The 23,659-nt window shown below is 43.7% G+C and overlaps 1 protein-coding gene across 3 annotated transcripts in view; it reads right to left on the bottom strand.

The window, feature by feature from the left end:
* RBKS (ribokinase) overlaps window positions 1-23,659 on the bottom strand; it is a 128,346-nt gene that overhangs the window by 39,477 nt on the left and 65,210 nt on the right. Inside the window, exon 8 of one of the 3 annotated variants that reach the window (XM_043469053.1) lies at window positions 12,855-14,110. The exons of the other annotated variants lie outside the window; for them this stretch is intronic. Within the exon in view, the coding sequence (XP_043324988.1) occupies window positions 14,045-14,110 (66 nt within the window). The 3' untranslated portion in view covers window positions 12,855-14,044. Of the gene's footprint in view, window positions 1-12,854; window positions 14,111-23,659 lie in introns of those variants that run through there. 3 annotated transcript variants of the gene reach the window in all.

Genomic DNA, 23,659 nt, shown 5'->3' with positions numbered 1-23,659 from the left:
AATCTCAAAAGTATTATGCTTAGTGAAAGAAGCCAGTCAAAAGACTACATACCATATTGTATAATTTCATTGATATGAAATTCTAGAAAAGGCCTAAGTATTGAGATAGAAAGTAGGCCAGGGGCTGGAGAATATCAACTGCAAAGGGACTGCACAGAGAGCTTCCTAGAGTGATAAAGTTCTATATTATGATCATATTGGTAAATGATTATATACATTTGTCAAAACTCATTGAATCATAAACTTAAAATGGGTGAAATCTTATTACATACTGAAATGATATCTCCATAAAGCTGATTTTTTAAAAATAAAGACTGGGATAGGGTGGGGGCATTCAGACATGCAGGGTCATAAATTCTGAAAACCTTAACTTTCTTAAGCACACTGGGCTTACTATTGATTTACTCTAAAGTGCATGGTTGGGATAATTACTGAGATGGTATGACTGGCACATAGGAACCTATCTGTTTTTATATTGAGAGCCCTAATTCTATCACTGTTCTTCCATTACAGATGTCTCTCTTTCTTTTGACAGCGTGGGCTTTGAAGTTAGATAGATTTGTGTTTAAATCTTGGCTTTAAACTTAGTATTTTGGGGACATTGGGAAAATTAAATTCTCTGTGACTTAGTTTTCTTATAAATAAAATGAAACTATTAGCATCTTCCTCATGGGGATTTTGGGAATCTGTCATGCCCTGCTGCTCAGTATTCTTACCCAAAGTCATCGAATATAACTCTTAACTAGTTCACATACCTTTCCACCTTACTCCCTTGACCTCCCTTGCGCTTCTGCACACTCTACCCACGGACTGGGCATATTAATTCCACTTTGGGTTCTTTCCCTGCCCTTCCCCCATCCTCAACATTTCTGCTGAGTCCCCCTTTCTCTGTGTTTAGTCTGAAAGACATTGATTGTGCCTTCTCTCACCTGTCTGTGGAACCCCTTTCCTTCCTTTTTCAAAAAGGCCTCCCAGAGTACCCCATTTTGCCACAGCTATTCAAAACACTTCAGTCACCTATGTGTTAAGCTTAAAAGTGCCATAAACGTTTTCTACTTCCTGTTCACCTTTGCAGATATTGAGGTGTAGACTAAATGTTCAAGTTCACATAAAAAAGAGATCCGCTTGCAAGTAGGTTGACCTAAAAAATGGAGAAGTAATTTATCTAACGTGTGGATTCCAAACATAGATAAGTTGCTAACAATTACTTTAAAATTTATTGAGGGAGGACTTCCCTGGTGGTCCAGTGGTTAAGAATCCATCTGCCAATACAGGGGACATGGGCTTGACCTGTGGTCCAGGAAGATCCCACATGTCGCTATGGAACAAGTAAATCTGTGCGCTGCAACTGCTGAGCCCATGTGCTGCAACTCCTGAAGCCTGTGCAGCCTAGAGCCTGTGCTCCACAAGGAAGAGTAGCCCTTGCTCGCTGCAACTAGAGAAAGCCTGAGTGCAGTGGTGAAGACCCAGCACAGCCAAAAAGAAATAAATAAAAAATTTATTAATAATCCATAAATCTAGACTGATATTAAATAAAGGGAAAAAATCCTGGACAAAACTCATCCTTAAAGTAGAATGCCAGCTAGTAAATACAGAAATCTGAAAAATCACCATTTTGAACCCAGAGTAATAACAGCTAATTCAGGGAAAAATCATCAATAGATACATTAAAACTGCTGAATAAAGGTCTGATGAAGGCAGAATATTAACAAGTTTCAAAGTCTCTCCCCACAGATTACCTATTAATTACAAAAGGGAAAAAGAGTAACTACATGGAGCACCTTGACCAAGTGATTGACGTACCAGTAAAGAGAGAAACTGACATCACACGCTCCCTGATGTGGGGCCTTGAAAAGGAAATACGGTCACTTGTGTAGTATTCCTGCCCCAAGTGCATAACCTAACTTGGGTTATGGGGAAGCACCAGACAAACCTAAACTGAAAAAAATTCTATAAACAATGAGGTTGTGCTTTTCAAAAAAGATCAATATCAAGAAAGGCAAAGGCTAAGGACCTGTTTCATAGTAAAGGAGACGAAAGCAACATGACAATTCAGTGAGATACATAATCTTGGACTGGCTCCTGAACAAAAAATTTATAAAGAACATTATTGTGCTGTGCATGGAAGATAAGATTATCTTAGTGTTAAGTTTCCTGAATTCAGTAATTACATTGTAGTTTTTTTATGTCCTTGTTCTCAGGCGATATATCCTGAAGTATTAAGAGGTAAAGAGTCACCATGTCTGCAACTTACTCTCAAACTGTTCATCAAAAGAAAAAGTATCTATGTATTTTGAGAGACAGCAATAAAACAAATTAGCAAATTTGTTAGCATTGTAAAAATGTTAATAATTGGTAAAACCATGAAGAGTATATGGGAGTATTGCAATTTTTCTGTTCTTTTAAAAATTAAAATTTTTGTTAAGTTTTTAATAAAAGAAATTTTACTAAAGAAGTTTAAAAAAATCAATGTCAGTCACTCTTGAACTTTTAAATGGTCCAATTTCAGCCTCTGAATGATTTCCCTCTTTTTCTAAATTCAATCAAGTGGACATCTGAGACAAGCTGGGGAGAGCTGAATTGAGAAAACCTCCTTCCTGCAGTTGGGAATATCCCATCTCATTAGGCAATTTCCTTTGCAACTGAGGACTAGGCAGTGACCCCCTCCTGCAAGTCCAGGGGACTGGAAGGAAGGTTTTCTGGCTGTGACACTGACTGCAGAGAAACTGAATTCTGGGATGTCATTGTAATGGTGTCCAGTGCTCCATGCCAGTAACACAACTGGTTTTCAACCAGGAGCTTTGATTGAGGCAATTCCATGTGTCAAAACTCCTCTGAGAGGCCAGAAATCTTATCTGGTTCTTTCCTATCAGCTGACTCCCCAGAGTTACACAATCCTTAAAAGTAGTATGTGCTCAATTAATGACTGCTGATGGGCCAACTCTCAGCTCCCTGGTATCCACCTTCTCACCAGAAAAGAGGTGGTGGGAGTCCAGGGTGGTGGTGGACTACATTCTTCTTCACAAAGAAGGCAGCCATCTGGCCTCATTCCAAAAACAGTACAAGAAAGCAGGGAGGCTCCTGGCTGACAGGGGGCCGTCAGCTCAAAGACGTGAAGGCCAGTAAATACTATCTTAGAAGTCACATTGCATCAAACTGGAAAAACTCTGAAATTTAAGCATGAAGGGGTGGGACAGTACTGCTTACGTAGAAGAGTGTTAGGGAAAGGAAGGGAGTGAACTTCTATTGTCTGCTCTGCATCCATCAGGAGGCTGCAAATCTGGGTACTTTGATACACATGAGACTGACCTCATTTCATCTTACAATGTCGTCCCCTCTCCGCCCCCCACACACTCCAAACCAAGCTGAAAAGAGTCTCCCTCCCTTTCGAATATTTATTTGGCCACACAGGTCTTAGTGTGGCACTCGGGATCTTTAGTTGTGACATGTCAGCTCTAGTTTCCCAACCAAGGATTGAACCCGGACCCTCTGCCTCTGCATTGGGAGTGTGGAGTCTTGGCCACTGGACCACCAGAGAAGTTCCTCCCTCCCTTCTGATGTATTTGTTTGTACTTCTTTAGGACACTTAAAACACTGTAGTGACTATCTGGTGTACAGGCCTAGAGTCTAGGACAACGTAAAACTCCTTGAGGGCAGAGACCGTATCTCCGCCCCCTCTGTCTCTTCGACTTCCTCACTCAGTGCTGACTGGGTGAGCTGACCTGACTCTCGGTCCTAGCTTCACTGTGTTTTTCGCTCCTGGTGCTCTCTTCCAAGGGGGCCAGATGTCCCTCACTGAACTATGTGTGACTTTGTTTTGTATCGGTGAAAATGGAGGTTAGGTTGCCACAGCCCAGTTACTTGATAGTCTCATTGTTGAATCTATTTATACCACAAGGCTTTCAAGTGCCAATAAATTACTCGGCTGTTGATTCACATCTTCAGTATAACTATTTTTATACATTGGTATAATTTTTTTTTTAATGGAAAGTGCTTTAAAAGTAGAAGCTGTATTGTATCACTGTGATTTTCCTGTAAGTAACGTTCTTTCCAATCAATCATTCTTGGAATAATGGAATAGTTCTCATTGATACAACATGATGGTTTTAACCTTTTACTGAAAATTATTTTTGTGCCAAAAGGGGTGATGGCATAATTCATCTATCTTCAATAAAAGTACCCATGTGGCTACTATTCATTGTCTTCTCAACAATAACTTCCTCTTAAGGAAGAGCCACCCTTAGAGAATGGATGTGGCATTCTGAAAGTCCTGCTCTCCCGAGGGCCTGCCTCTCCTGGATTCTGAGGGGTGCTGCTCTGAGGGACCTGGGAGACGCTGGAGTATCCATGAAGTGGAAGGAGCAAGACACGCCTGTGGAGAACCTGAGGCCTCCAGGGGTGTGGAGGGTGGGAGGGCAAGGCACTCTGCAGGGCTGGTGGGGTAGAGATGACACTCATGAGCAGCTGATGACAGGAACCCCAAGGGGAGAATCTGAGAGGTGGGTGGGTGCTCCTAAGGACAGCACCCAGAGGTGGCTTGGGGAGGGGGCAGCCTCTGGCACCAGGACTGGACGTGATGTGGCCCTGGGGAGGCTGGTGGCTCTTCTCCCTTATTCTCCCTTTCAGACCATCCTCTCCGTCCGCCTGCCCCCACTCCCCATTCCCTCCCACTGCCCCTTGCCTGCCTGAGTCCTGGACTATGACCCTGGTCTGTTCCTGCACTGAGCTTACCGGCTCAGTCTCTCAGGGCTCTGCTGTCTGACAAGAGACACAGTGATAAACCTCACAGGTATTGATGGGGCTGCCGGGTCTGATACAAGGCGGTTCTGCATGAGGGTGCCCAGGTGACAGGGTGACCCTGGGTCTGCAGGCCATGCTCAGCACTCCGAGCGTGCCCATTCAGAGGCACCTTCTGATTTGCACAAAGTACCTCAGGGGTTGGCAGCAAGCCTGGGGGATCCTTATTTTAAAACAGAGGAAACTAGGATTTAAGGAGGTTAAGTAACTTGCCCACGGTAGGAATAAAGGAGGTAGATGGCAGTAAAGGCTGTACCAAGGGCATCTGGGTGGAAATCTAGCGGCAGAGCAGGTGGATAAGCTATTTTGGGAGTGAGATTAGGCTTCTGGCTACTGCTGAATTTTTCCTGTTTCCCCAGGGGAAGGACATGTTTTCTGTAGTGATGAAGAATGCCAGGGATGAGTGAAGACCATGAATCTTTAATGATGTCCCTCTGGAGGGGGTCCCATTTCTCTCTGCATGTTTGAAGCAGGAGCAGAGAAGAGTATGGGAATCAGAGTTGCCCTGAGCAGGTGTGGTGGAAGAGGGCGGGTCCAAAGGGAGCAGAGATTTCAGGAAAGAACAACCAGATAAATAATCAGTCTAGCCTGGGTAAGGAAGGAAGAGGTCAGGAGGGGTCAAAAGGTCAGAAGAAAAGAGGTAACTAAGGAATGTGAGAACTAGTGTAGGAGAAGAAGGGTGAGAGCTGGTTGTGGGATGTGAGGTTTATTCCCACAGAACTGAAGCGGTGCCAGGTATTAACCATTTCCTGGGAGTCGTCATGGGAGTGGGAGGCTGGAGTGGAGGTGAAGAGTCCCTGGAGGTGAGGGCATCTAGGAACTATGGGACTTGGTGATGGTTCATCCTCATGGTACTGGAGTCATCTTATGTTGGTAGCATTGCAGGGGTGGGAGAGGGATGGAGAGAGAAATGGTGATATGGATGCCAGCATCTTAGATAAACAAGAGAATGACCAGGAAAAGAGGTCCGGGCTTTGTAACTGAATTGCATGAGCCTCGAAGATGCAGGAATCGTTACAGGAGGGGAGAGAAGGGGTGGCTGGAAGCCGCAAGAATGTGCCTTAGGACCAGGAGCAGCTTTCACCTACAGGGGCTGTGTGGGGAGTTAAGGATGTGAAAGAGCTTACTTATGAAGAACAGGACAGCCAGAGGTTTAGGGGGCAGAGAAGCACAGAGCAGTAAGGCACTCTCTTGGGGCCCTGTGGCTCTCTGACCCTCCTTTGTCTCTGCCCTGGGTCTGTCTTCCCCCTCCTGCACCATGGCTGTTGGTATTCTCTCAGGTTCTGTCCTTCACCCACTGCCTTTCTCTTCCCCCTAATATCCTGGGTGTGTCAAATACTGTGCTGTTATGGTTTCGACTGCTATGAATCTGAGGAGTCCTCAGTCATTACATTTAGCCCAGATTCTCTTCTGTCTTCAGGCTTGTGTATCTTACCTACCTGTGAGTCAGCTCAACCAGCCTCATGTCTCTGGCAGTCGATTCTAACTCCACATGCCCGCATCGAACTCCTAATCCTAACTAAACATGAGCCTTTTCTTATCTTTTCAGTTTGTGGCACTTCCACCCTAAAAATCTTGGGGGTCTTCTAGATAGTCACCAGCTGCCAAGTTTAAATTCTAAATATTTCTCTAATCTGTCCCCTCATCTCATCCCTACTCCATCCCTATCGCATGCTCACATAACCACCAGAGGACCAGGTTCACTTCCTTAGCTATTTGCCTTGTCTCTGATCTGGCCCTTTCCACTCCATCCTCCATACTGCAGTACATCGGGCCACCTCACTTCCAGCTTAAATCCCTTTGAACATTTCTCGTCTTTCTTAGGATAATGTTTTAACTCCTTAGCGTGGCACATGAGGCTCCCCCTGCCTACCTCCCCAGTTTCATCTCTTACTTTTTCCGACTCACACATGTGACCTTGGGTCTTCATTCATGGAGATGTCTCTGCTTGACCTCATTCCTACACTAACTCCAACTCCTCTAAGACTCAACTCGGGTATGAACTTAGTCATCACATATTTACTGACTGGTACCATATTCAAAGCACTGCGTTTTCCCTGATCCCACAAGTCTGGGTTACGTACCCTCCTAGACACCCCCGCCCTCCTCTGTGGTTTTCATCACTTCCATACCCTCGGACTAGTGCAAGGCCAGGCTCACTGCTGAAATATGTGCTGAATCAAGGACTGTCAGGAGGCTGGGTGCTGAGTGATTAGGTGAGGAGCACGTGCTGTCTCAAGATTGCCCTGTAGGAGGGATGACAATGAGACAGACCTGTGAAAGTCCTGGTTTGCCAACTTCCAGTTAATAGAAAAATGGAAGAGTTGTAAGGTGTGATGGGTATTAAATGTGGCTAGGAAAAAAAAAAAACTATGTGGTGAAAATACCCAAGGTAAGAACTTGTCAGGCGCCTACAGCAGAACCTAGATGATCTTGCAAGAATGATGTCATCACGAGGGTTCATTCGTTAGGAATCTGTACCCACACGGGATGATTCATCACCCAAACTGCAGAGGGACCCTAACAGTTAAAGTCCTTGCATTCCTGCCCAATGTGTTAACACATTCCATCGGACAAGCAGATAGCACTTTCCTTTCTTCTCAGAACCTCTCCCTATACAAAGCTATTCAAAGCCTACACTGTGGACCTGAATTCCTCAGCCAGGCTCGTGGTTTTTGAGGCCAGGGAAAAGGCAAATGGGATGACGCATGACTAAATCCCAAGTCAAGGCGCTACTTCTTCATAAAAACAGAATATTGCAAGGGGCTCAGGAAAGGGACAGAGGACAATGGAAACGCACCAGGTTCCCTGCTCCATTCCACCCCTGTGCAGGCAGGGCTGCTGACGTGGCACTGAGGTGGCACTGAGGGGCTCACCCTCAGGCTAGCTTGGTGGCAAGTCCTACTTTGCTCTTGCCTCCAGGTTCCAAGAATGGGGCTTCTGCCTCATTCCTGTGTGCTGGAGGTTTAGGCATGAGCATCTGGTTAAACCTGGGAGAAGAAATGTCATCCTTTGTCCTTAAAGGGCTAGTCATGGATGGGCAGGAGACCCGGTGTCATGCACTTTGGTCTTGGCTTTGAAGGAACACAGAGGGAACACACACATAGGATTAAATCCCACCTTCTTCCCTCTATGTTACCTCTGTCATCATTGGGGAATGGTAAACCTACAGTGAAGTCCCTCTGTACACAGCTGGGAAAAATGTGTTTCTCAAGTGGAAACATGTTTTCTCAAGTGGGACAATGCGGTAGACGGTGTGGAGTCAGACAGACCTGACCTGAAGCCCTGATTTCACCACTTTGGCGAGTGACTCAACCTCTCTTGTAAACACTGAACTGGATAACATATGTGAAAAGGTCTGGTATGGTGCCTGGAGCACAGAAAGTGCTCACCAAGGTGGGGGGTACTGGATGGTACCATCTCAGAGGCCCTTTAACTTGCTAGCGTTTGGGGAAATGAAAGCCTGTGATCTAAGTTGGAGGGTTCGAAGGGACAAAGGTCATGTTCCTGTGGATCCCATGGCTGGGGGTTTCTGCTGTGCCTGGCATTATGTCCCCAGCTCCGAGCAGAAGAGGGCCTCCAGGAATGCTCCAAGAATCAGGGAAGGCAGAGGAGGCAGAAGCATGTCCTGCAGCTTTTAATTACAAGGAGGCCAGGCTCCAGAGAGTTCTAGCAGTGACTATCCATGTGTGCTGGGGTCTCTGAAATCCATTTCTCTGTTGGGGCAAGGGAGATCTTTATGAGGCCTTTATAGAGTTTGTGAGCAGAGACTAAAGAATGTAAAGTGAGAAGCAGAGGGGTCAGTGCAAGACTGGGGAACCTGGTAAATCTCCTGCTTTCATTTGATGAAGGAACAGGGAGAACAGTGAGCAAGGGTTCTGGGAGAGGCTAGAGCTGGGAGGGGCTGGAGGACAGCCCGGGACGGAGGGAGCTGCTGCACAGAAATCTGTGCATCTCCACCTGCGCTGCTGCTCTGATGGAGGAGCTGCCTGCGTCCCCGCCAGCCGGTCACTGGGCAGAGGGCTCCTGCCAGCGAGAGGAGGTGGTGGCAGAGCCCCGAGGGTGGCAGGCAGGCTGCATGGATAGTTGTGGGGACAGTATGACTCAGGACAGTCCTCAAGCTGTGCTGGAACCTGATGTCAGGGCCTCTCCTGGTTAGTGATGGACACTGGGTCACCTGGTCCACCTTCTCTGTGTGACTGACCTTACCACTCCAAATGTGAGCGGAAAGAGAAAGGCCCTGTTAGACTCTTCATTCCCTCCAGGGCATGCATTCTTAATGGAGGGTGAAAATTCATTCTTGTATGCGTGGGAGAACCACAGTATGTAAACAGACATACACACATACATATATGTATATATATTATATATACACACATATTTATTTATGTATATATATATATGCATACACAGAGAGAGAAAAAATATGAATGAGTATCTGTGGTGTTAAAATTTCATGGGAGGAGATGACAATTAGGGAAAAAAATCTCTTAGGCTCCTTGGGGTGGTGGGTGATGATTAATGATTAAAAAAAAAACAACACATGTTTGAGATACACCAAAGTAGCGCCTCTTACCGCAGAGAACTGCCAGTGGCCAGTCATATGCTTCTGGTGCATTAAGGAGCCCTAACCAGCAGCCTCCAAACTGCAAGGCTTGCTAGGCAGGTGTTGGTAACTCCCTGGTTTCTTTCCACTGAGCCAGAAATTCCTCCATCTCCCAGCCAGTTCCTTTCCTGTTTACCTCATTTGACAGTCTCCATGGCCACCAGTGAGCCAAGGGCAAGCCCCAAACCCTGGAGCGAGGACTTTCACAAGGAGATTAGAACTAGTGTGGCCTGGCCTATCTTGCCAAGGCAGGAAAAGGGCAAATGTTCTTTCCTGGGCAGACAAAACTGAAGCCTAGACGATAAACATACCACAAGATATGATGCTGCTTATACAAGAGCCCCATTTCATAGCTTGAATCTGAGTATTCCTGTCTTCTCTTATCAACACATATTCCCATCATCAGGATGAGATCACATCCTTTCCAACTTCACCTTCCAGCCTTCCCTAACCAGATCAGCTTAGGGCATCATGATGGACAGTGAGAATTCAGTTTTCTTACCATTATTGTGTAGATGCTGCTGATTTTTATTCTAAATATATCTTAGGGAACATGGACTAATTATTCTGTCATAACTGTTTTTTGACTTTGGTTTCAACTACTAGTCACCTTAATTTATTACATTTAAATTTCAGTTAGTTGGCTGAGATAATCTGCTTTTAAAATAGTGTGATTAAAAGAAAGCAAATATTTTCTGCCTTAATGTATTTCAGATGATCACTATTTCATATTTATCAAGTAGGAAGCCACATGCAGCAAAGTTTTGATGTGATTTTTATTTCTGTCTTAAATAGACACAGCATTTTCCTTGGCTCCACAATTTATTAGCAATTTGACTTAAAAAAAAAAAAAGCTTGGTTGCGATGTAATTCATATTCCAAATAATCTGTCCATTTAAAGTACACAGTTCAGTGTTCTGACTATTCAGTTCAGTGTTCAGTATTTTCACAGGGTTGAGCAACCATTAGCACAGTCTAATTTTAGGAAATTTCATCCCCCCCTAAAAGAAACTCTGGACTCATTAGCAGTCACCCCTCACTCCTCCCTACTCCCCCCAGACCTAGGAACCACTAATGTACTTTCTGTCTCCACAGATTTATTTAATAGGCACACATTTGGAGCAAAATCATTTCCTATTCTAATTTCATAATTAACCAACAGCTTATTTTCCCATAATTAACCAATAATTTAATCATAATTAACCAATTGGATTCCTATAGAATCTCTTGACTTTAGCTGCCACTGTGTGTGAAAAGGAAAGCTGATGTTGGCCTAGTGGGAATTGTTCCGTGTCACTAAAACTGAATTCTCAGTAAGCACTAAGGCCACAGATTTAGCTTTCTTCCTGCCCAGATATGGTCCCTCAGGAGTCTATAAAGTTTTCAAGTTAAGTTATAAACACACCAGGAGCTTGGTGTTTATGAATTCCTATGGTGAAGCTGTTTGTAAGTGCTAACCTCGGAGGGAAAATCCGCCCACACACTCCTCAAGCACAGACACATTAACGGGTCTGTTTTAAAATCTTGGTTGCTCTAGATTTGGTTTGCTGGAGGGAGTTTCTCTTTGGCCCTCTTGTAGCAGTGGACACTTAGCTTCCTTTTTGAAGGTCATGATTCCCTTGCACAGGGCTGATGTGGGTGGTTTCAGCATAGACCCTTTCCCTGCTAGTGTGTGACACGTTCTGGCATGAGTGTGCAGTGCCCACATACATCGTCCATCTATACTCACCATCACTCATCACGGAGCTTTCCATAGAAAATAGCATGTCTGAAAATGAATATATTTTCCTTGCCCCCTGTAGCCACTAGTCAGGCAATAGTTTCCCTCTCTTAACACCAAATAAATCGGTGGGTTGCAATGGCAGAATCTTAGACATATCTACCAAGGTGATGAATCGGTCATAATATGAACAAAAAGGTGGATCTGGCCAAACGAATGATAACTACAGGCCTTTCCCCAACTCTTTGCCCTGACATAACACCAGGACTACCAGAATCCTGTCTGCAAAATGATGTGGCTTTTGCATTTTCATAGTACTTTCTGGTTTCCAGCGCATATTTGTAGTTGTGACTCACTTTGAATCTCATTACAATCCTGTGAAGTAGGTAGGGTGGGCCTTTCATTTTCCAGATGAGAAACCAAGTGTTAAGAAGTTGCTCAAGGTCAAATGGCTAGGTGGCAGACCTGGAATGTTTCAGTGGAAGACCAGTCTCTATTAAAGCAGTCCCCTGGAGAGGCATACATGTACTCCAGCCTTGCTCAGAAAGGTTTTGAAACCCGTTCTTTGGAAGGTCTTAAAAAAGCAGTAGCACATCTTTGAATATCCTCAATAAAGGCAATAGTTCATCCTAAAAAACTAGGATTGCCTTGCTAAATGCAGATTGTTGAGCTCCACCCCCAAGGTTTCTGATCCATTAAACTTGCCCCAGGATATGTGTTTCTTGGAGAAGGAAATGGCAACCCACTCCAGTATTCTCACCTGGAGAATCCCATGGACAAAGAAGCCTGGTGGGCTACAGTCTATAGGGTCACCAAAAGTCAGACATGACTGAAATGCATGCATGCATGCATGTGTTTCTTATGAGTTCCCAGGTGATGCTAATGTTACTGGTCCAGGGCCACACTTTGTGAATCACTATCCTCAGGAATTTATTTCTGGCAAGAGTAAATCATTTAGAATCAAGCCTAGCAATTAAGGTGGGGGATCAAGCTAGGAAGTTCCACCAATGTCCAGAAACAATGGGCAACTGTAAAGAACAACACTGGCTGTAAGGGAAATCTGAATAGAGAGCTCCAAAAGGTGCTGAATAACGGCCACTCATTGGATAAGTGGATGTATGCTAAAGAATAGTTCTCCAAAGTGTCAGGAATACCTTGTGCAGTCGTATATGTCTGAAATGTGCATTATCAACCTTTTATTTTCCAGCTTTAGGAAAATAAAAGAAACCATGGACGTAATACCCACATTAGAAAGAATCCATATTAAGGAAGAATTAATAGCTATCTACAGCAGCTGAACTAGTCAGACTGGTAGAGTGGGGTCCTTTCTGTGCTGAAAATGTGATGGGTGTGGAAGATGAGGGGAGGAAAACGTTGAGTATTCCTACCCTGACTTTTCTGTTGAGATCAGGATGGAAAAAGTGAAAAGATCTAATTTTGGATGCCAGAGATAAACAAGCAACATTTTATGGGGAAAAAAAAATACCAGCAGAAAAGAAAAACGAACTGCATTAGGTACTTAAGCTGGGAGTCAATCCTTCATGTCACAGTAGGGAAGAAAGAGGTGGAGAACTGCCTAAATATTGCTTCTAATTTTATTTTCAATTCTACATTACATTAAACTCTCCGTGTACTCGTCTTTAATTTACAGCAACTGCTGACACAAATTGGTGTGCCTTCTCTTCTTTGACATCAGTATTTCTCTTGAATTATGCATTTCCATCTGGAATAAGGTTTATGGGGCTGAAGGCTTCTTTCATTTAGATGGATGAAAAAAGAGAGGGATCAATGGGGGGTCGACTGCAAAATCTAAGTAAGGTGGGGCCAGATATGTTCAAGGCAGCATGTCACTCTCCCCAAAGATTGTAAGTGGTATTAAAAAATGACTCTGGTCTTTCAACCTTCAACATATTGATTAAAATTCAACTACTAGAGAATAAGAAAAACTCTACCAACCTTCATCCCAGAACTGCCAGATTCTTTATTTATTGGTACCCTACTAATATTTAATAATAATTTGTAAGAGTAGGGTGATCATAATAACGGCATCATTTTGATCTGATCTAAAATTGAGTCAGGGACTTCTGTGGTGGTCCAGTGGCTAAGACTCCATGCTCCCAATGCACGGGGCCCGGGTTCAATCCCTGGTCAGGGAACTAGATCCCACATGCTGCAACTAAGTGTCTTAGCCTATTCAGGGGCAGGGGCAGGGGCATGGCCAGCACGTGCCCAGCATGCTAAGCCACACAGAATGGCCTGTGGAGACTGAAATTGATTAAAAACCCCATTCTGCCCCAAATGTCTGTGGTGTATTAATTTATGCTATAATTTAAAGAATTCCACTATTAACGAGAGAGAAGTAAAATCCTGAATATGAGCTAAAACTGGAATAAAAAAGGCCCATTCTTCAGGCACTATTAATGGAAGCTTTGTATATACATAACTTTATATATTGATGAATAAATGGCACTGACAACTAAAATGTCTGTTCATCATTCACTGGGTTCTAAAGACTGCCCTGGCCTTCTGTGGTCAGTGATCTTTTTCCTTTGTCACTCCACCATTCTAGACAGAACAGTTAATCCAATATGATTTAGTATCTCAGAGAAGATTCTTCTACAATATTTTCTGCCAAATGTTCCTCTTCTAACAGCTGCTTTTTTATTTCAGTGAAAGCTACTTGAAATAAAATCATTGTTCTCTGTGAAAACTGCATGCTAAATAATATAGAGCTACCAGATTATTAAACAGCAAAGGCATCTGATAATATTAGCACCAACCACAGGTCCCACTTCTGCTGATGCACAACATTTTGAGTAATTAGTCATTGCACAATATTGTATTTATATCCTTTTTTTTTTGCTTGAGCTGTTAGGCCACAAAATCAGCAGGCAGTTGCTGTTATAAAAGGGTTCTCTGGGTTATTTATAATATTTCTGCTTCCTTACAGTTACTGCTTCACTCTTGGGTCTTGGGCCAGGTCTACACTGTGAAGGAACTGAGCAATTGTTCTGTGACTCTAACTGCTGAAAGCTGGTGTAGGTGATTCACAGTGCACTGTGTGTGCCTTGGCTGGAATACCTGGTATTTTTGTCTGCACAACCCGGATTCATCACATACTGGCTGATGTGTCACTTCATCAGCGGGGAGACTGTGTAGTTTCATGAAGGCTGTGTCTTTATCAGGCGTCAGCTATTGTCTAGGGCACCAGTGGTAGGGCGAGATAGGTGAACTAGCATTCTGTTGCAAAAGAGTTTCCTTCAAATGTTATTTACTTTAAATGAAGGATAAGTTTCTCTTCCAAATGTTTCTCTGTTGCATAGACCAGTGATTCCCCCAAATGGTGGCAGGCAGCCAGGCATACCCAATAGAAGGGCACAGAGGAATCAACAGAGAATTTAATTTTCTTTTTTTTGTAAATGACACAGGCGTCTTCCTGTGCCATCTGCAGAGAATCACTGATGATATGAACTATTTCTAATGGGAGGAGGTCTGAGCCTTAGGTGAGTCTGGGCTGAACAAAATGCTGAGGACCAGAGACCAGTAGAATGATCTATTTGTTCTGACGATGAAATAGGCATTTTACATAGCCCCCACCCTGCCACCCCCATTCGTAAAAAAAAGCAGATAAACTACCATTATGTCCTCTGAATTCTTAAGGGCTCTCAAACCCATGTCTCCACATCCCTCGTTGCCGTGTTGCCAATCTAGGCTGCCATAATCTCTCAGATCATGCAACACTCTTTGGATGGTTTTCCCTGCCTCCACTCTTGTAATCTCCAATTTAGTCTTCACTCAACAGCCACGTTAATCTTTTTATAAAGTACAAATCTGATAAAATCTATCCCTTGCTTAACCTCTTTTCAATGACTCCCACTGCCTGCCAGAGAAAGTGCAAATTCCCAGGAGTGGCAAACCAAGCCCTTCACGACCCATCCCCATTCCAGATGTGCATGTGTACATGTGTGCTCAGTCATGCCTAACTCTTTGTGACCCCAGGGACTGTAACCTGCCAGACTCCTCTGTCCATGGGATTCTCCAGGCAAGAATACTAGAGCGAGTTGCCATCTCCTCCTACAGAGGATCTTTCCAACCCAGGGATCAAACCCGCGTCTCTTGTGTCTCCTGCATTGGCAGGCAGATTCTTTACCCCTGCACCATCTGGGAAGCCCCGTCTTCCAGCTGTATCTCATCCTTTCCCACTTTTCTTGTACTTTGACCTCTTTACAATCAGAACTACTTGAAAAAGCACAAGCAGGACCTGTTCTCTTGCTTCTGGGCCTTTTCATGAGCTGTTGCTATAGATTTTAAAGGAAATTAGGAGGGGGAAAGCAAGAGTGACTAGTTACCCCTTTAACCTCTGTCCCACTGTAGTACATTTACTCACCCCCCTGCCACACACACATACAAACACATGGCATTCATGCAACTCATCATTCACATGGAGCACACATCATCAACACTGAAAATACACAAAGTAGGCATATCACTAACCTAACACACTTACACTTTATAACACACTTATACACAAAGGGCAGACGAATGTTCAGCAAGCTGTGCCCCACACAGCTGTTTTCTCACTTCTGTGTCCCCCTGTCAGCAAACATGGGCACCGAGGGCAGTGGGTTCCAACTCATTGGGCTCTGCGGTTTGGCTCCAAGTGGGTTTTTCAGCTCCTTATTCCAAGCCTACCCAAGAAGTGTCCTCACACAATGGAAACCTCTTAGGAGACCTACAGTACAGTCCTGGGAGCTCTGGTCCTGGGGACACTACTGCAGCATCCTAGGAAGATGAGCAAACAGCAGACTGCCAGTCACTGCTGTGCCCTCACACTGATGCCCAGGACACTGAAGGAGCAGGGAGAAGCAGGCATAGGAAGCTAAGAAGACTTAATCATGGATGGATAAGCAAGCTCCCACAACCCCATCCTATCCTTTCTTACTGGGAGAGGGACTGTTTCCTGTCCCTTCTGTTAGGGGCCTACTGGATTTAGATTTTGCTCTCCTGACTTTTGCTAAGGCTATAACAGTTTTTTTCCCACTATGTCCTACTTCCACACCCTTGCCCCTATTATCCCCTACCACTGCTCTTCTTTAGTCTCTGGCCATTATGGCTTCTGAAGCAGGGCCAGGGGAGACACTTGGGAGCACCTAAGATGTCCAGCTCTAGGCACATGTACCAATACATGCAAGTCCAGTTCTGGCCATGGGATGGTACTTTAGAAAAATGGAAAACAAACAAACAAACAAAAAACAGCCTTGTATCTGGCCCTGGTTCAATTCTTCAAAGTGAAGATGACATTTCTGGTAAGCAGTTACAATTAGATTTTTAGAACCCTGGGTTTTCAAATGATCACATGCAGGATTAAGAAAAATAATTTAAAATGTTTAATTCTGCCTGATTAGCTAGTAAATGAGGTGATCTGCTGATGTGGAAATAATGTAATAGAGTTAATAAGGCTCCCCGGCATGACAGATGTCTTGTGCCTTGTCGATCAGTCTCCTCAGCAATTACCTTGTCCTCTGTCCTTTTTTTCTTCATTTTTTTTTAAGTCAGTGAACTTCATTTTGTCATCTTCATCTTTTCTGGCAGCCAGAGTCGGCAGAGTTTGCACAGACATCATGCCCATATATTAGTATCATTCCTAAGGTGAAGATGGCTATCTCAGAGCTCATTTAGATGTAGGTTTTCTTTCTTCTATGATGCTGATTTCAGAGATGTCATTTAGCCTCTGTAAGTTTTTTCTGGGGGGACCTGGCCTTTCTATGACTGAAGGTAAAACAATCAAAGGGTATGTTTTAAAATGGGAAACTGGGTAATTATTTTGTTTGCAAATCATTAAAAAAGAGCATTTGTACCTGAGGTTGAGTCTCTCCCTTGGCGTACTCAATGTAGCACTGAAGTACTGTAAGGCATCCTGTAGCTTCTAGTACCCCGAGAACACGGAGGGTCAGCAAGGCTGCCTGCGTGCATGCTGAGTCGCTTCAGTCACGTCCAACCCTTTGCGACCCTATGGGCTATATAGCCCGCCAGGGACCTCTGTCTATGGGATTCTCAGGCAAGAATACTGGAATGGGTTGCCATGCCCTCCTTCAGGGGATCTTCTTGACCCAGGGATCAAACTCACATCTCTTATGTCTCCTGCCTTGGCAGACAGCTTCTTTACCCTGAGCGCCATCTGGGAAGCCACTCAGTGAGGCTAAGTGACTCTTACTAGTTACTTTCCCAGTAGGAACTGGAACTCTTTCCTTATTTCAGGAGGACCGAGCATTATATTAAGCACTGGGGTTGTCCAAAAAGAACTCTCTGAGCTGGACCTTGGGGATGGGTAGGTGTTTGCCAGGCAGGGAAGGAGTAGTGCTTTTTCTTTCCTTAAACGGGAGGACTAGTTTGGGGGGAAATTAAAGAAGAAGAATTGTATTTTCCTTAGCCTTGATAGTTAGCAGTTAGTAAAGAAGTTACTTAAAATAGTTTAATGAAAGATGTTTTGGTTACAGACTCTAGGAGTGGTACACATTTCCTCCTTGATCATTCAAAGACAAGAATGAATGAAGTGATCTGGGTCTGAAGCTTGGATATCTGGCCTGGCATCATCCTGCCACATGGCTACCTGTGCAATCCAGCTTCTTGTCCTGTACAGGAAGATGCTGGAGTTGAATGGCAGTGGGACCTCTGCCTTTCCCAACATTTCTGGGTTTCTCTCCAACAGTGTACAGAGCCAAGGTCATAACTACCCTGTGTAATGGTGAGTAATGCAAGCTCCTGGTATGTGCCACTGGTTACCCACCCCCACACACCCTAAAAAAAAAGAGATCCAGGTAAAGTGAACATTTAGGCACATAGGGACCTACTAATAAGCACTAAGGATGTACTGAGCTCTTACATGAGCCAGGCCCTGTTCTTAGGACTCTATGTGGGTAATTGCATTTAAGTGAGGTTGCACTGTTCCACACAAAGCAGGTGGTGCTTTGGCAAGATCTGGAACTTTCTGAAAAACTAGAGACATGGAGCAATTTTCAGAAGCCTCTATCATGACAAATACAAGGAGACCATGCTGGAATGCCAAGAAGAAGAGACTGGACACTAGGTAGACTGCTACCAAATCAAGAGGGTGTGGTAGAGAGTACATGGATGTCAGACAGATGGGCAGGCAGACCTAGAATCATTTCCTGACTCTTTCAACTTATAAGCTGGATGATTCTGGGCAAGTTGTTTACCTTTGGGAGTATAAGTTTCTCCTCTCTAAAGTGGGCATTAGCCCATCTTGCAGGGTTGTTCTCAACATGTGAGAAAATGCACAAGGAGTACAGCACAATGCCTGGCCTAAAGTAGTACTCTGCTTTTCATTATTAGTCAAAGGATCCTTGTGTTCCCAAGAATCTGTATCAACCAAGGAATTTCAGAGGTTGAAGACACCTCAAAGATTGCCCACTCCAAACACATCATGTTTGGATGCACCACCTGAACCCCAAACATAGTGAGTCATTTCCCCAAACTGTCTGCTAGTTACTGGTTAAATGAGGATGAGAACCCAAGACTTCACCTGCCTCTAGCTGCTGGGACCAGTGATTCCAGTTAACCCATAGGCAATCCTCTTGAGAAATTTCATTAAAAAGGTGTTTTACACTGACCCTAAATTTAGGGTTAGTTAGTTTGCTTCAGCTTATTTTTTCCTCAGAGAACAGCTGACCTGTTGAGATTCACTCTCGGTCACCTCTGAAGCATGCTCATTTGGTTTCTTGTGCCAATTGACTTGGGTCAGTTCAGTTCAGTTCAGTTCAGTCGCTCAGCCGTGTCCAGCTCTTTGCGACCCCATGAACCGCAGCACGTCAGGCCTCCCTGTCCATCAGCAACTCCTGGAGTTTACCCAAACTCATGTCCATTGAGTTGGTGATGCCATCCAACCATCTCATCCTCTGTTGTCCCCTTCTCCTGCCTTCAATCTTTCCCAACATTAGGGTCTTTTCAAATAAGTCAGCTCTTTCCATCAGGTGGCCAAAATACTGGAGTTTCAGCTTCAACATCAGTCCTCCCAATGAACACCCAGGACTTATTTCCTTTAGGATGGACTGGTTGGATCTCCCTGCAGTCCAAGGGACTCTCAAGAGTCTTCTCCAACACCACAGTCCAAAAGCATCAATTCTTTGGTGCTCAGCTTTCTTTATAGTCCAACTCTCATATCCATACATGACTACTGGAAAAACCATAGACTTGACTAGATGGACCTTTGTTGACCTTTGTAATGTCTCTGCTTTTTAATATGCTGTCTAGGTTGGTCATAACTTTCTTTCCAAGGAGTATGCGTCTTTTAATTTCATGGCTGCAGTCACCATCTGCAGTGATTTTGGAGCCCTCAAAAATACAGTCAGCCATTGTTTCCCCATCTGTTTGCATGAAGTGATGGGACTGGATGCCATGATCTTAGTTTTCTGAATGTGGAGCTTTAAGCCAAGTTTTTCACTCTCCTCTTTCACTTTCATCAAGAGGCTCTTTAGTTCTTCTTCACTTTCTGCCATAAGGGTGGTGTCATCTGTATATCTGAGGTTATTGATATTTCTCCTGGCAATCTTGATTCTAGCTTGTGCTTCATCCAAGCCAGCATTTCTCATGATGTACTCTGCATAGAAGTTAAATAAGCAGGGTGACAATACACAGCCTTGACGTACTCCTTTTCCTATTTGGAACCAGTCTGTTGTTCCATGTCCAGTTCTAGCTATTGCTTCCTGACCTGCATACAGGTTTCTCAAGAGGCAGGTCAAGTGGTCTGGTATTCCCATCTCTTTCAGAATTTTCCACAGTTTATTGTGGTCCACACAGTCAATGGGTCACCATAACATAAAACCACAGTCTAGGTGGTTTAAACAACAGAAGTGTATTCCCCACAGTTCTGGAGGCTAGAAGTCCAAGATCAAGGTGCCAGGAGGTAAGTTTCATTCTGAGGCCTCTTTTCCTGGCTGGTAGGAGGCTGCCACTTGCTATGTGCTCACATGACCGCTGTGAATGCACACACAGGAGAGTGAGCTCTCTGGTGTCTCTTCTTATAAGGGCACTAATCCTACTGGGATCAGGGCCCCACCCTTATAATCTCATTTAATCTTAATTGCCTCCTTATAGGCTCTATCTCTAAATGTAGTCACTTTGGGGGCAAGGGCTTCAACATATAAATTTTGGAGGGAGCACAGTTCAGTCCAAAGGCTTGTATTACATATGCTCCTCCATCCCTCATGAACCCTTCCATTTAGGTTGGTTTCTTTCTTTCTTTCTTTTTTTGCCCTACCATGGCGGCATGTGGGATCTTAGTTCCCCAACGAGAGGTTTGAACCAGTGCCCCTTGCACTGAAAGTGTGGAGTCTTAACCATTGGACCACCAGGGAAGTCCCTCAGGTCTGTTCCAAATAGGAGGTACATGAACAGTGAAGTCCATGAACTAGTAAGTACCTCAACCTAAGGCATCTCCTATGGCCTAGCCCCTTTTACAGCTCCTCCAGGTTATCCATTAGCCAAAGATCAAGAGATGTGGTAAAGCCAAAGTCTGGATCATTCATTCTGCTATCAATTGTGAGAATGAGGGTTAAAGAGTTAAACTGAGATATATAAGCAGACTCATTCAGAAAGAAAACCTGAACATGAGTGAAGTTTCTCTGAATATCTGCTGTGCATTTGAGTGACAAACAGACACAGTGCAGCTCTGACATTTATTCTGATATTTCCAAAGGAAACTGTATAAAATAACATGTTTTTGAGGGAAATTGTTTCTTTAGAAAGATTAAGGAAAAACCTGTCAAAAGTGTGTAGTGAAATATCCAGATTTATGGAGGCTCAAGTACGATGGATCTGAAGGACATGCAAATCTACGTGTCCATATATAATCAGGACTGTCCATTCAGAGGTCATCCGAAATCAAACGGCTACTCAACCTACACATATAGAGACTTGGGAATGCATGAGAGGTTCCTTGTGAGACTGGGAGTGAACTGTGGTCCCTTTGTGAGAACAATGCCCAGTTTGCGCTTTGAGAAATATTACCTATCTTACTTGCTAGATGTGGCTCCAGATAGTTTTTTTGCTATGTCTGAAAGTCGTATTTACTCCAAATTTCAAAGTAATACATTAAAAATACAGGTTTATGGAAAAATGCAAACAAGTAAGAAGGATGTGGAGCAGAACACAGAAGTCCTCGTTTATAACACTTTCCTATCCTCCAGTTTATTCCCTTTTCCATGAGTAATGGAAAACAGTTTGGTGTTTTATCTTTTTTATTTTTATATTTCTTTTAAATTATACTTACGGATAGCTAGAGTTATTTTTAAATCAATGGCACCATACTATACCATTTGCCCTTCTTCTACTTATGATTATGTAGACCTGTCTAGTCAATTTTTTGGTTATAACAAACAAAGCTAAAATAAACATTCTAGGACAAATATTTATATATGTGATCAATTCTGTAGGACAGATTCTTAGAAGGAAATATACTGGGTTAAAGGCAAAACATGTTTTAAAAATTGCTATTGTCAAATTGCCTTCCAAAAACATTCTGTGAATTTATACTCCCACCAGAATTACATGAGAGCATGTGTTTTCCAATTTATTTGGATTTTGACATTAGCTATTTTTTATTTTTTGTGACCTAATGGGCAGTGAAGGGAATCTCACTATTATTTTGATTTGCATATTCCTGATTTCTTGTGGGGTTGAACAGTGTCTAATTTCTTTATCTTTTATATGTCTTCTTAAGTGAATTGCCTATTTACATTATTCTAAAGAAATGTTTGATTTTTTTGAGTTGTAGAGCCATCCCATAATAACACATTCACATTTGCTGTTAACAGATATTCAAAATTATGCATAGAAATATCTGGATGGATTTATACTAAAATGTTAACAGTGATTACATCTAAGTGGTAGGATCATGAATATCAGACTTTCTTTTTTATACCTTTCTATGTTGTTTGTTCTTTTCTCCTCTTGAACACTAAGCATGTATTAATTTCAGAAAGTGGAAAAAAAATAGTGTGATTGAGGGGGCAAAGGTGATAAAGGCTCTCAAGGAAATTCTAAAAGAGCATTTCCCAAGGTACTCTGAGTATTGGCAGTATCAACATAGATGTAATTCTCCTAAGGTCAAAATTTGAAAGAAACAACAGTCACTTCTTAAATAATAAATTGATAGTTAAAGTTAGCCTTATTATTTTATAGTTACCTCTTTAGCACCCAAGATCCTGTCATTCAGGATGTCATTCATTCATTACCTACCATATTTTATGGCCCAACCCTTTCTGAAGTATTGGCAATCAACAGTGAGGGGCACGCAAACATTTTGGCTATAACAGAAGTTTCTGGACAGAAATGTGCAAAGTCTCTATTGAAGGACAAAATGGCTACTAAGCTTCAAAGACCCCTCAGAAACTCTACCAGTTATTAACAAGTGCAAAGAATGTACATGTTGATCAGAAAGAAGGAGGCGGGAGAAAGAAAGGTTTGCTAGGGAAACACAGTTTAAGGAGTATCACAAAAACTACCACTGGCGGGGCCACATGAGACCTGGTGAGTCCCCAGTCCTCTCAGGAAGACTGTGGCTCTGGAGGAAACAGTACCTAAATCTGCTGGAGTTGAGAAACACCTCTTGATAGCACCTAAATTCAGTGGTCCTAATGTATGGATGTGAGAGTTGGACTGTCAAGAAAGCTGAGTGCCGAAAAGTTGATGCTTTTGAACTGTGGTGTTGGAGAAGACTCTTGAGAGTCCCTTGGACTGCAAGGAGATCCAACCAGTCCATCCTAAAGGAGATCAGTCCTGGGTGTTCATTGGACGGACTGATGTTGAAGCTGAAACTCCAATACTTTGGCCACCTCATGCGAAGAGTTGACTCATTGGAAAAGACCCTGATGCTGGGAGGGATTGAGGGCAGGAGGAGAAGGGGATGGCAGAGGATGAGATGGCTGGATGGCATCACCAACTCGATGGACATGAGTTTGAGTAAACTCCGGGAGTTGGTGATGGACAGGGAGGCTTGGCGTGTTGCGATTCACGGGGTCGCAAAGAGTCGGACACGACTGAGTGACTGAACTGAATTATATCTGACAAATGGCCAGGTGGCTGGGGATGGGAAGTGGGTGGAGGTTGGGGGCAAGGTCACACCAAGATGGAAATAATGATCTTTCCATTGTTGGATTATCAAAGACTGAACTACCATTCTGGATGATATCTCAGAAGTGGGTCAATGGGAACCTATGCTTGAGAGCTGAATAAGCCTGTGCTTGGATGGCTGAAGGCCAGACCCCAGGGTGAGGGCAATATACCAAGGAGGTTACCTTAGAAAGCTGTGGGTAGCTCACCAGCCCCAACAACCTCCCTACCCTCATGAGCTGGCTTCCAGATCAACTTTAACAGAAACAGTTCCACTTCCTACTGGTACAGTCTCCAGTTTGGAGCTGATTCTCCAGCCCTGTATTGTCCCTTGGGGATATCCTAGTTGGGCTGATGCTGTCTAATGCCTCATCAACAACCGTGAATACTACAGGACTCAAATGGAT

The sequence above is a fragment of the Cervus canadensis genome, chromosome 5 (genome assembly GCF_019320065.1).
Source record: "Cervus canadensis isolate Bull #8, Minnesota chromosome 5, ASM1932006v1, whole genome shotgun sequence".
NCBI lineage: Eukaryota > Metazoa > Chordata > Mammalia > Artiodactyla > Cervidae > Cervus > Cervus canadensis.
This window is presented reverse-complemented; position numbering and strand designations above follow the sequence as displayed.